The sequence below is a fragment of the Cherax quadricarinatus genome, unplaced genomic scaffold (assembly GCF_038502225.1).
Source record: "Cherax quadricarinatus isolate ZL_2023a unplaced genomic scaffold, ASM3850222v1 Contig644, whole genome shotgun sequence".
NCBI lineage: Eukaryota > Metazoa > Arthropoda > Malacostraca > Decapoda > Parastacidae > Cherax > Cherax quadricarinatus.
Window position 1 is genome coordinate 78,475 of NW_027195670.1, and position 13,687 is coordinate 92,161.

Here is a 13,687-nt window from a genome sequence, read left to right on the forward strand (position 1 = left end):
TGTGCAACACCCGGGCATCTCTATCGTAGACGCTTCGCCATCCAGCCGGCCACTGGATGGCGAAACGTCCACAACAAAGACACCCAGACGCCGCACACATGTCTTATTATCATCAGTAGTAGTAGTAGAAGAGGTAGTAGTAGTGGTAGGGGTTGAAGTGGGGAATAAGGAGGACAAGCGAGTCAAATACAAAGGAAGGGGAGCACTGCAAGGGAGCTAGGTGCCCACAGAGGGAGAGCAAGTGCACAGAGGCGTGTGAAAGGGGAAGTGGTGAAATAAATGATGAAGGAACAGAAACACGAGACAAGAGAGAAAGACAAGAGGAGAAAAAGGAAAAGGAAAGGGGAAGAGGGAGAAGAAGAAAAAGAAAAACAAAAGGTGAGGAGTCAGGTTAAGTCACGGGTGTTCTGAAGTTTGGAGCATTTTACAATGTAGTGGGAGAGGAAGGCATCTACAGAGACGAAGCCAGGGCTAAGGTTCATACAAGGAAAGTTGTGTATTAGAGAGGATTCAACTAGACGGCGACTGTTCGAGTTGGAAGTTGGGAAGACAGTTTTAACAGAAGACCAGTCAATAGGATGGCTATGATCTCTTACATGACAGAAAAGAGCATTGTTAGTGTTGGCAAGCCTAACACTATTTTTGTGCTCCCTATGTCTGTCAGAAAGAGATCGACCAGTTTCTCCGAAGTATTGAAGAGGACAGGAGGAGCAAGAAATAGAGTAGACACCAGGAACATCTGTAGAGGGAGGAGAGGTATGAACGAGATTAGTGCGAAGAGTGTTAGTCTGGTGGAAGGTAAGTTTGATGTCTAAGGGACGGAGAGAATTGTTGAGATTAGAAAGACCGGAAATGTAGGGAAGGCAGAGGATAGAAGAGTTCCCAGGAGTAGAGAGTTTGGGAGAGAAGACATTACGTTTAGCACGTGAGAGGGCAGAGTCTATGAAATGGGAAGGGTAGCCAGGATGGGAAAACGAATTATGAAGAGTGGAAATTTCTGCTGGAAGGAACTGAGAATCACAGATGCGGAGGGCACGGAGAAAGAGGGAGATGAGAACACTTTTCTTGACAGGGGAAGCATGATAGGAAAAGTAGTGAATGTACATGCCACTGTGCATAGGTTTACGGTAAACGGAAAAGGAAAAACCTGTATCTGAGCTGTGGACATGGACATCAAGGAAAGGAAGTAAGGAATTAGATTCCCATTCAGCTTTAAACTTAATGGAAGGGGCAAGATTATTAAGAGCTTCAAGAAAAGGTTGGAAGAGACTGGAGTCATGAGGCCACAGAGCAAAGATGTCATCCACATAGCGGAGCCAGAGTGAAGGTTGCACATCAAGGGTAGGAAGAAGAACAGTCTCGAAGCATTCCATGTAAAGATTAGCAAGGACAGGAGAGAGAGGAGAGCCCATAGCGACACCGAAGGTTTGAGAATAATATTTCTCTTGGAATTTTTTTTTCCAAGAAAGACATCCGTAGGTATAGGGAGATGTAGAAACCCTTCATGGGCCTTCTCTCTAAGGAAATCAATTACATCATCAAGAGGGACATTGGTGAAGAGGGACTCAACACCAAGGCTTGCCGACACTAACAATGCTCTTTTCTGTCACGTCAGAGATCATAGCCATCCTATTGACTGGTCTTCTGCTAAAACTGTCTTCCCTACTTCCAACTCGAACAGTCGCTGTCTAGTTGAATCCTCTCTAATACTCAACTTTCCTTGTATGAATCTTAGCCCTGGCTTCGTCTCTGTAGATGCCTTCCTCTCCCACTACATTGTAAAATGCTCCAAACTTCAGAACACCCGTGACTTAACCTGACTCCTCATTTTTTCTTTTTCTTTTTCTTCTTCTCCCTCTTCCCCTTTCCTCTTTCCTTTTTCTCCTCTGGGTTGTCTTTCTTCTGTTTCGTGTTTCTGTTCCTTCTTCATTTATTTCACCACTTCCCCTTTCACGCGCCTCTGTGTGCTTGCTCTCCCTCTGTGGGCACCTAGCTCCCTTGCAGTGCTCCCCTTCCTTTGTATTTGGCTCGCTCGTCCTCCTTATTCCCCACTTCTACCCCTACCACTACAACTACCTCTTCTACTACTACTACTGATGAAATTAAGACATGTGTGCGGCGTCTGGGTGTCTTTGTTGTGGACGTTTCGCCATCCAGTGGCTGGCTGGATGGCGAAGCGTCTACGATAGAGATGCCCGGGTGTTGCACATGTGTCTTAATTTCATCTTGTCGGTATTATATACCATTCTTGTACTACTACTACTACTACTACTACTACCACCACCACCACCTCTTCCTGCCTATATATAGCCGTCCTGCTCCACTTCTGGTTAGTGTGACTTAGTAAATGGTCCAAATCGGACCGAAACGTCGTCGTAAGCTTCTCTTTTATGTGCAGTTTATTTGTGTATATGATACTGTTGTTCCTGTTGTGTGTGGTATATAATACTGTTGTTCCTGTTGTGTGTGGTATATAATACTGTTGTGGATGGTATATGACACTGTTGTGGGTGGTATATGATACTGTTGTGTGTAGTATATAATACTGTTGTTCCTGTTGTGGGTGGTGTATAATACTGTTGTGGGTGGTATATGATACTGTTGTGTGTGGTATATGATACTGTTGTGGGTGGTATATGATACTGTTGTGTGTGGTATATAATACTGTTGTTCCTGTTGTGGGTGGTATATAATACTGTTGTGGGTGGTATATGATACTGTTGTGGGTGGTATATGATACTGTTGTGGGTGGTATATGATACTGTTGTGTGTGGTATATGATACTGTTGTGTGTGGTATATGATACTGTTGTGGGTTGTATATTATTACAACCCACTAGTCCCAAAGGCCTGTTATCCCGGGTGTAAAGGGAGCAAAATAAACACAGCAGAAAAACTTTTGACTTATATTATCCTTCACCAATTTAGAACAGAAGTATGTACACTATATACACTATGTACAGTGATAGGTATTAGTGCACTCCACGGTAAGCAAGGCAGAACAGAAGACACTAGAGAGCAGACCGTGCTTCAACCAGCTCTTGAATGGGAATGACAAGGGCAGACAGGAGAGTGGTACCCACATAACCTCTGCGATTGCCAGAACCATCTTCTTATTGGCTGGAACCTGGGTACTGGTTGAATGACGGGGCCCCATCGCCAACCCTCAGTCACCTGGTTCACTGGTTGGGGGAGATAGCCTGTAAATGAGGGTGTGTACATGCACCGAATAAAGGTTACGTACTCGTTGCATGCCACAAGCGCACCCCGAGAAGGCTCAGGATTAGGCTTCCACCTCCCAGTGGTAACTGTGCCGCCATGGCACAAAATAATGGGACCGCCTTTCCTCTCAACCATCCAACTCTGTTGTACAAGTTCATGTCAGTATGATACATGTTGTAAAGTAAAAGAACACAAGTGCAACTAATGTGACATTTATTGTGGCAACGTTTTGCTCTCCAGGAGTTTTGTCAAGCCGAAAACTCCTTCATAAAGCTCCTGGAGAGCAAAACGTTGCCACAATAAATGTCACATTAGTTGCACTTGTGTCCTTTTACTTTACATATTGTCGGTAATTCTACCAACTTTATTACAACATGATACATGTTTGTACAAGTTTCTGTCAGTATGATATATGTTTGTACAGAGAAGTGTAACAGTTGGGTGAGCATGCCAGAAGTACCTTTTATGCAGAACATTTCAGGCAAACTTAAGACTAACTTAAGATTAATAAGGCAATAACAGTACAGTAATTATGTACATATGGTCATTAGGTGAGTTACAATGAATACAATAAAATTTAATATTCTGTTAGTTCATGATATTTAGCTTCAGTAAGTTCAGTAAAGAATAATTACAGTTTTGATAAGGGGGATTACCAACAGACCCCTGGCTGTCTTCAAGCTGGCACTGGACAAGCACCTAAAGTCAGTACCTGACCAGCCGGGCTGTGGCTCGTACGTTGGTTTGCATGCAGCCAGCAGTAACAGCCTGGTTGATCAGGCACTGATCCACCAGGAGGCCTGGCCACAGACTGGGCCGCGGGGGCGTTGACCCCCCGGAACTCTCTCCAGGTAGACTCCAGGTAAACTCCAGTGCTACCCCGAGTTTTGGCCATAATTCGAGTGCTGTTACCGAATGAGTTTGTTCCCATAAGGAATATGGTAAATTGGATTTGTCAGTTTCAAACCCCCAGAAATGCACTTAAAACACTGACAATAATACACTTACACATTTGTTCAAGTCGGGAGCCGTACGAAACTCAGGGTTCCACTGTAGTTTATAAAATATAGAGTATTAGAGTTTAGTAATTTAAAACTATGAAGTTGAAAGAATTTTAAGTTTGAAGTAATGATTAAATAGTTGAGTAATCTTGAATTATTTAGGAGTTTTTATGAGCAAGTTTTGAGTATCTGGTTGGTATTAAGGGGGCAGGCGGGCAATTTTCCGCGCGCGCTCACCGAAAAATCGAAAAAATATGGAAATTGAGTTATATATACTGAAAAATAGCTCAACTCTTTGGCAACACAATGGTACCAGAATGAATGTTCTACGACGTTTCTACAAGAAATTATAGTCATTTATATCAGGTATGGTGACGGCGATGTTGGTACCGAGTCTGCTCACGGCCTATATATTTTTTGGAGTTATTTTCTTGTTTTTTATCGCCTTTTCTTGCATTATTCTTTCTAATATAATAACTGACTATTTGGCATCATAAAACAGTAGGTGGAGCTTATCGGCAGACTTAGTGACTACCGGGAACCAGACGGGAACGCTCAGCAGTGTTCCTGCTCCCGAGGTGCCAGCCAGGAATCACCCATTATTTCGCTTATATCAGCTTATATATCAACTCTACGGCTTATTTGTCTATCAGAATTGATCTAATATGATATAATAAACACTCTAAATAACATACAAACATGTTATATACTCTAGACTGAATAAAATAGGCCATAATATGGCCCAGAGATTATCGGGAATATTTCGATATAAAAGTGTAACTGGTCACCCTGTCGTCTCTGAGTAAGAGAAAACGGTGTTTAGAGGCTAACTGCACTAGAACATCAGTTTACTAAGAAATACACCCAAACAAACGCGATTTTCGCGAAAAAAATTTTTTTTTTTTTTTGAGACGGGGGCCGGCCGGCGTTCCCGGCCGATATCTCGGAAGTAACTTATTCACCTATAATTTGATGTGGGTCCTTTATTACTTAATTAAATGGAATAATATTCACAGATATTGTAGAATAATGATTTCTCTTATTTTGACCGTAGAATTTTTGGAAATATTCCAAATACTTCGGGAGTTATGTGGGAGTAAAGGGCAGATTTTTTTGCCATATTCCAGATACTAACAAACTTTATTTTTTTGTGAAATAACGATAAGGTATTTAGAGGGAAATCTTACGGTCCGAATTAGTATTAGCATTGTTCTCTCGGCACCAAGTGTCCAAACCACCTTACGTAGCCACATATAAGAGTTACATCAACATCAAGGGCATTTTCAGTAAATCAGTCTTTTCTCAGTTGTTGTTTGAGGTATATTTTTTATAAATATTTTCAAGAAAGAGTGAGAACACTTTGTCTTGTGCACCAAAACTGGAGAAAATCGGACGGTAAATAAACGAGTTACGAAATTTGCCCTGTAGCCCCCTTAAGTACAGTACGGTTTGTCTGGTTAATATGGGGTGAGGAGGTAATTTCTAAGTAGAAGCTTAAATTGATTTGCAGGCAGCAGGGGTTCTTCAGTGTGTTCTGGAAGTGAATTCCAGATCTTCAGGCCCTTTATGTATAGCATTTTTGCCTAGTGAGAGATGAACACGAGGGATATTGAAGAGGGATTTGTGTCTTGTATTATGGCATTCATTCATTCATTAGAGATTTGCCGGTACTTCTGGCCCAGGTCTTCTGCAGATGGTGACCTGGCGTATTATTTTTTTATTTAGTAGTATGTCCGGTTAACGTACTCCGGACACCAGTGGTGAGAGGCGTGACTCTCACCACTGGGCTGCAGGTTTTTTTTAGTAGGGCCTCTGGTTCATGTACCCCCAGACACCAGTAGTGAGAGTCGCACCTCCCTCACTACTAGCCTACAATCTTTTTATTGTAGTTCGTCCGGGTTTCGAACTCCTGACCCAAGTGATGAGAGGTGCAACTCTCACCACTAGGCTACGGAGTTGGGTACTGTATTATGGCTGTGTGTTCTGTTGTATTTATCAAGGAGGAGTTTGAGAGGAGGGTTATATTTGAGTATAGTGTTCTGTGTATGTAGTAGGCACAATAATAAGTGTGGATGTTTTGTATATTAAGCAAGTTAAGATTCTTGAAAAGCAGTGGAATATGCTGTCAAGTGCAGGAGTTAGTAAACAATTGCACTGCAGCTTTTTGTTGGGTTATTACAGGTTTAAGGTGATTTGCTGCGGTTGAATCCCCATGCACAAATACCATAGGTGAGGTAAGGGTAGATGAGTGAGTGGTGTAGTGCAAGAAGAACCATTTGGGGTACATAGTACTGTATTTTTGAAACGTTGCCTACTGTTTTGGAGATTTCCTTGGATATTTGCTGCATGTGGGTTAGGAATTTGAGAATGCAGTCAAGGTGGAGACCTAGTAATATTATAAGTATTATAGTAATATTATAATTATTACTATAATTAATACACAGTAGACCCTCGGTTTTCGTAATTAATCCGTTCCAGATGGTTGGTCTAAATCCAAAATGGCCAAAAACCAAAGTAATATTTCCCATAAGAAATAATGTAAATCCAATTAATCCATTTCAGACACCCAAAAATATTAACAAAAATACATTTTTTAGAGAATATAGTTTTACATATAGAAAACAACGAGAAATAAATGTAAATGACTAATTTTAATGATAAATGAACGTTACATACCTTTATTGAAGGCTCTTGTTAGTGAGCCTCTCCTCACTTAGCGACGTACTCGTTTACCGACGCCTCGGACTTACGGCAGGTTCTCTGACCAGTATGTATACCAAAATAATGTATGTTAGAGCTGATTTCCTCTATTCTGTTTATTACAATATACAGTACACTGCTGTATAAATATTTAAAAATATGCCAGAAATGTTATAAAGGGCACAAAGGTGACATTAAGACAATATCAAAGATGGTTGACACAAACCCACCACCATTATAGTATGTTCCTCACTTAGCGACGAATTCATTTACCATTGAGGTCTTAGAACGGAACTCCGTTGTTAAGTGAGGAGAGGTTGTAATTGTATCTATTACAGTGGACCCCCGGTTTACGATCAGCTCTCAGTGCGACCAATTATGTAAGTGTATTTATGTAAGTGCGTTTGTACGTGTATGTTTGGGGGTCTGAAATGGACTAATCTACTTCACAATATTCCTTATGGGAACAAATTCGGTCAGTACTGGCACCTGAACATACTTCTGGAATGAAATAATATCGTAAACTGGGGGTCCACTGTATAAGTATTATCGTTATTAATATTACTGTTGTTATTAATCTTATTATTATTATTATTATTATTAATATTATTATCCCCAGAATGATGTCAATGTTAATTGAAAAGATTATTATTATTGATGAGAATTAATAATAATTTTTAATATTTCAGTCTGACCGGCCAGTGATGTTGCCCCATGGTACCAGAAGACCCACTATCATGGGTCCTTATGGGTGAGTTATGTTGTTCCATGGTACCAGAAGACCCACTATCATGGGTCCTTATGGGTGAGTTATGTTGTTCCATGGTACCAGAAGACCCACTATCATGGGTCCTTATGGGTGAGTTATGTTGTTCCATGGTACCAGAAGACCCACTATCATGGGTCCTTATGGGTGAGTTATGTTGTTCCATGGTACCAGAAGACCCACTATCATGGGTCCTTATGGGTGAGTTATGTTGTTCCATGGTACCAGAAGACCCACTATCATGGGTCCTTATGGGTGAGTTATGTTGTTCCATGGTACCAGAAGACCCACTATCATGGGTCCTTATGGGTGAGTTATGTTGTTCCATGGTACCAGAAGACCCACTATCATGGGTCCTTATGGGTGAGTTATGTTGTTCCATGGTACCAGAAGACCCACTATCATGGGTCCTTATGGGTGAGTTATGTTGTTCCATGGTACCAGAAGACCCACTATCATGGGTCCTTATGGGTGAGTTATGTTGTTCCATGGTACCAGAAGACCCACTATCATGGGTCCTTATGGGTGAGTTATGTTGTTCCATGGTACCAGAAGACCCACTATCATGGGTCCTTATGGGTGAGTTATGTTGTTCCATGGTACCAGAAGACCCACTATCATGGGTCCTTATGGGTGAGTTATGTTGTTCCATGGTACCAGAAGACCCACTATCATGGGTCCTTATGGGTGAGTTATGTTGTTCCATGGTACCAGAAGACCCACTATCATGGGTCCTTATGGGTGAGTTATGTTGTTCCATGGTACCAGAAGACCCACTATCATGGGTCCTTATGGGTGAGTTATGTTGTTCCATGGTACCAGACGACCCACTATCATGGGTCCTTATGGGTGAGTTATGTTGTTCCATGGTACCAGAAGACCCACTATCATGGGTCCTTATGGGTGAGTTATGTTGTTCCATGGTACCAGAAGACCCACTATCATGGGTCCTTATGGGTGAGTTATGTTGTTCCATGGTACCAGAAGACCCACTATCATGGGTCCTTATGGGTGAGTTATGTTGTTCCATGGTACCAGACGACCCACTATCATGGGTCCTTATGGGTGAGTTATGTTGTTCCATGGTACCAGAAGACCCACTATCATGGGTCCTTATGGGTGAGTTATGTTGTTCCATGGTACCAGAAGACCCACTATCATGGGTCCTTATGGGTGAGTTATGTTGTTCCATGGTACCAGACGACCCACTATCATGGGTCCTTATGGGTGAGTTATGTTGTTCCATGGTACCAGAAGACCCACTATCATGGGTCCTTATGGGTGAGTTATGTTGTTCCATGGTACCAGAAGACCCACTATCATGGGTCCTTATGGGTGAGTTATGTTGTTCCATGGTACCAGAAGACCCACTATCATGGGTCCTTATGGGTGAGTTATGTTGTTCCATGGTACCAGACGACCCACTATCATGGGTCCTTATGGGTGAGTTATGTTGTTCCATGGTACCAGAAGACCCACTATCATGGGTCCTTATGGGTGAGTTATGTTGTTCCATGGTACCAGAAGACCCACTATCATGGGTCCTTATGGGTGAGTTATGTTGTTCCATGGTACCAGAAGACCCACTATCATGGGTCCTTATGGGTGAGTTATGTTGTTCCATGGTACCAGAAGACCCACTATCATGGGTCCTTATGGGTGAGTTATGTTGTTCCATGGTACCAGAAGACCCACTATCATGGGTCCTTATGGGTGAGTTATGTTGTTCCATGGTACCAGAAGACCCACTATCATGGGTCCTTATGGGTGAGTTATGTTGTTCCATGGTACCAGAAGACCCACTATCATGGGTCCTTATGGGTGAGTTATGTTGTTCCATGGTACCAGAAGACCCACTATCATGGGTCCTTATGGGTGAGTTATGTTGTTCCATGGTACCAGAAGACCCACTATCATGGGTCCTTATGGGTGAGTTATGTTGTTCCATGGTACCAGAAGACCCACTATCATGGGTCCTTATGGGTGAGTTATGTTGTTCCATGGTACCAGAAGACCCACTATCATGGGTCCTTATGGGTGAGTTATGTTGTTCCATGGTACCAGAAGACCCACTATCATGGGTCCTTATGGGTGAGTTATGTTGTTCCATGGTACCAGAAGACCCACTATCATGGGTCCTTATGGGTGAGTTATGTTGTTCCATGGTACCAGAAGACCCACTATCATGGGTCCTTATGGGTGAGTTATGTTGTTCCATGGTACCAGAAGACCCACTATCATGGGTCCTTATGGGTGAGTTATGTTGTTCCATGGTACCAGAAGACCCACTATCATGGGTCCTTATGGGTGAGTTATGTTGTTCCATGGTACCAGAAGACCCACTATCATGGGTCCTTATGGGTGAGTTATGTTGTTCCATGGTACCAGAAGACCCACTATCATGGGTCCTTATGGGTGAGTTATGTTGTTCCATGGTACCAGAAGACCCACTATCATGGGTCCTTATGGGTGAGTTATGTTGTTCCATGGTACCAGAAGACCCACTATCATGGGTCCTTATGGGTGAGTTATGTTGTTCCATGGTACCAGAAGACCCACTATCATGGGTCCTTATGGGTGAGTTATGTTGTTCCATGGTACCAGACGACCCACTATCATGGGTCCTTATGGGTGAGTTATGTTGTTCCATGGTACCAGATGACCCACTATCATGGGTCCTTATGGGTGAGTTATGTTCTTCTATGGTACCAGAAGACCCACTATCATGGGTCCTTATGGGTGAGTTATGTTGTTCCATGGTACCAGATGACCCACTATCATGGGTCCTTATGGGTGAGTTATGTTGTTCCATGGTACCAGACGACCCACTATCATGGGTCCTTATGGGTGAGTTATGTTGTTCCATGGTACCAGAAGACCCACTATCATGGGTCCTTATGGGTGAGTTATGTTGTTCCATGGTACCAGAAGACCCACTATCATGGGTCCTTATGGGTGAGTTATGTTGTTCCATGGTACCAGAAGACCCACTATCATGGGTCCTTATGGGTGAGTTATGTTGTTCCATGGTACCAGACGACCCACTATCATGGGTCCTTATGGGTGAGTTATGTTGTTCCATGGTACCAGAAGACCCACTATCATGGGTCCTTATGGGTGAGTTACGTTGTTCCATGGTACCAGACGACCCACTATCATGGGTCCTTATGGGTGAGTTATGTTCTTCTATGGTACCAGACGACCCACTATCATGGGTCCTTATGGGTGAGTTATGTTGTTCCATGGTACCAGAAGACCCACTATCATGGGTCCTTATGGGTGAGTTATGTTGTTCCATGGTACCAGAAGACCCACTATCATGGGTCCTTATGGGTGAGTTATGTTGTTCCATGGTACCAGAAGACCCACTATCATGGGTCCTTATGAGTGAGTTATGTTGTTCCATGGTACCAGAAGACCCACTATCATGGGTCCTTATGGGTGAGTTATGTTGTTCCATGGTACCAGATGACCCACTATCATGGGTCCTTATGGGTGAGTTACTATTACCGTTAATATTGAGTTATTTCAGTGAGTTGTTCCATATAGTAGATTGTTCCATACACTATTTCATACATTGAATTGTTCCATACAAAGTATTGTTCCATACAGATTATTGTTCCATACAATGAATTGTTCCATGCTGTGAATTGTTTCATACACTGTATTGTTCCAGACAGTACATTGTCCCATGCACTGGATTGTTCTATACAGTAGATTGTTCCATACAGTGAATCCTGGGTATAACAGCTCTATTTACTGTGGTTCTAGTTGGTTCTAATTACTGTGGTTCCAGTTAGTGGTTCTAATTACTGTGGTTTTAGTTACTGTGGTTCTAGTTACTGTGGTTCTAATTACTGTGGTTCTAGTTGCTGTGGTTCTAGTTATTGTGGTTCTAGTTGCTGTGGTTCTAGTTACTGTGGTTCTAGTTACTGTAGTTCTAATTACTGTGGTTCTAGTTAGTGTGGCTCTAGTTACTGTGGCTCTAGTTACTGTGGCTCTAGTTACTGTGGTTCTAGTTAGTGTGGTTCTAGTTACTGTGGTTCTTGTTACTGTGGCTCTAGTTACTGTGGTTACTGTGGTTCTAGTCTACTGTGGCTGTGGTTCTAGTTACTGTGGTTCTAGTTACTGTAGTTCTAATTACTGTGGTTCTGTGGTGGCTCTAGTTACTGTGGCTCTAGTTACTGTGGCTCTAGTTACTGTGGTTCTAGTTAGTGTGGTTCTAGTTACTGTGGTTCTTGTTACTGTGGCTCTAGTTACTGTGGTTCTAGTTAGTGTGGTTCTAGTTACTGTGGCTCTAGTTACTGTGGCTCTAGTTACTGTGGTTCTAGTTACTGTGGTTCTAGTTACTGTGGTTCTAGTTACTGTGGCTCTAGTTACTGTGGCTCTAGTTACTGTGGTTCTAGTTACTGTGGTTCTAGTTACTGTGGCTCTAGTTACTGTGGTTCTAGTTACTGTGGTTCTAGTTACTGTGGCTCTAGTTACTGTGGCTCTAGTTACTGTGGCTCTAGTTACTGTGGTTCTAGTTACTGTGGCTCTAGTTACTGTGGTTCTAGTTACTGTGGTTCTAGTTACTGTGGCTCTAGTTACTGTGGCTCTAGTTACTGTGGTTCTAGTTACTGTGGTTCTAGTTACTTTGGTTCTAGTTAGTGTGGTTCAATTTAGTGTGGTTCTAGTTACTGTGGCTCTAGTTACTGTGGTTCTAGTTACTGTGGTTCTAGTTATTGTGGTTCTAGTTACTGTGGTTCTAGTTATTGTGGTTCTAGTTACTGTGGCTCTAGTTGCTGTGGTTCTAGTGTGGTTATAGTTACTGTGGTTCTAGTTAGTGTGGTTCTAGTTACTGTGGTTCTAGTTACTGTGGTTCTAGTTACTGTGGTTCCAGTTGCTGTGGTTCTAGTTACTGTGGTTCTAGTTACTGTGGTTCCAGTTGCTGTGGTTCTAGTTACTGTGGTTCTAGTTACTGTAGTTCTAATTACTGTGGTTCTAGTTACCGTGGTTCTAGTTACTTTGTTCTAGTTACTGTGGTTCTAGTTAGTGTGGTTCAAGTTAGTGTGGTTCAAGTTAGTGTGGTTCTGGTTACTGTAATTCCAGTTACTGTGGTTCTAGTTTCTGTGGTTCTAGTTACTGTGGTTCTAGTTACTGTGGTTCTAGTTACTGTGGTTCTAGTTACTGTGGTTCTAGTTACTGTGGTTCTAGTTACTGTGGTTCTAGTTACTGTGGTTCTAGTTACTGTGGTTCTAGTTACTGTGGTTCTAGTTACTGTGGTTCTAGTTACTGTGGTTCTAGTTACTGTGGTTCTAGTTACTGTGGTTCTGGTTACTGTAATTCCAGTTACTGTGGTTCTAGTTTCTGTGGTTCTAGTTACTGTGATTATAGTTACTGTGGTTCTAGTTACTGTGGTTCTAGTTACTGTGGTTCTAGTTACTGTGGTTCTAGTTACTGTGGTTCTAGTTTCTGTGGTTCTAGTTACTGTGATTGTAGTTACTGTGGTTCTAGTTACTGTGGTTCTAGTTACTGTGGTTCTAGTTACTGTGGTTCTAGTTACTGTGGTTCTAGTTACTGTGATTATAGTTACTGTGGTTCTAGTTACTGTGGTTCTAGTTACTGTGGTTCTAGTTACTGTGGTTCTAGTTTCTGTGGTTCTAGTTACTGTGATTGTAGTTACTGTGGTTCTAGTTACTGTGGTTCTAGTTACTGTGGTTCTAGTTTCTGTGGTTCTAGTTACTGTGATTGTAGTTACTGTGGTTCTAGTTACTGTGGTTCTAGTTACTGTGGTTCTAGTTACTGTGGTTCTAGTTACTGTGGTTCTAGTTACTGTGGTTCTAGTTACTGTGATTCTAGTTACTGTGGTTCTAGTTACTGTGGTTCTAGTTACTGTGGTTCTAGTTACTGTGGTTCTAGTTTCTGTGGTTCTAGTTACTGTGGTTCTAGTTACTGTGATTCTAGTTACTGTGGCTCTAGTTACTGTGGTTCTAGTTACTGTGGTTCTAGTTACTGTG

The 13,687-nt window shown here is 42.2% G+C and overlaps 1 protein-coding gene across 1 annotated transcript in view; it reads left to right on the forward strand.

Moving 5' to 3' along the window:
• Nucleotides 1–13,687, forward strand: part of LOC128699336 (uncharacterized) — a 121,954-nt gene that overhangs the window by 73,239 nt on the left and 35,028 nt on the right. Inside the window, exon 2 of the mRNA XM_070080580.1 lies at nucleotides 7,612–7,673. Coding sequence (XP_069936681.1) covers nucleotides 7,612–7,673 — 62 coding nt within the window. The remainder of the gene's footprint in view (nucleotides 1–7,611; nucleotides 7,674–13,687) is intronic.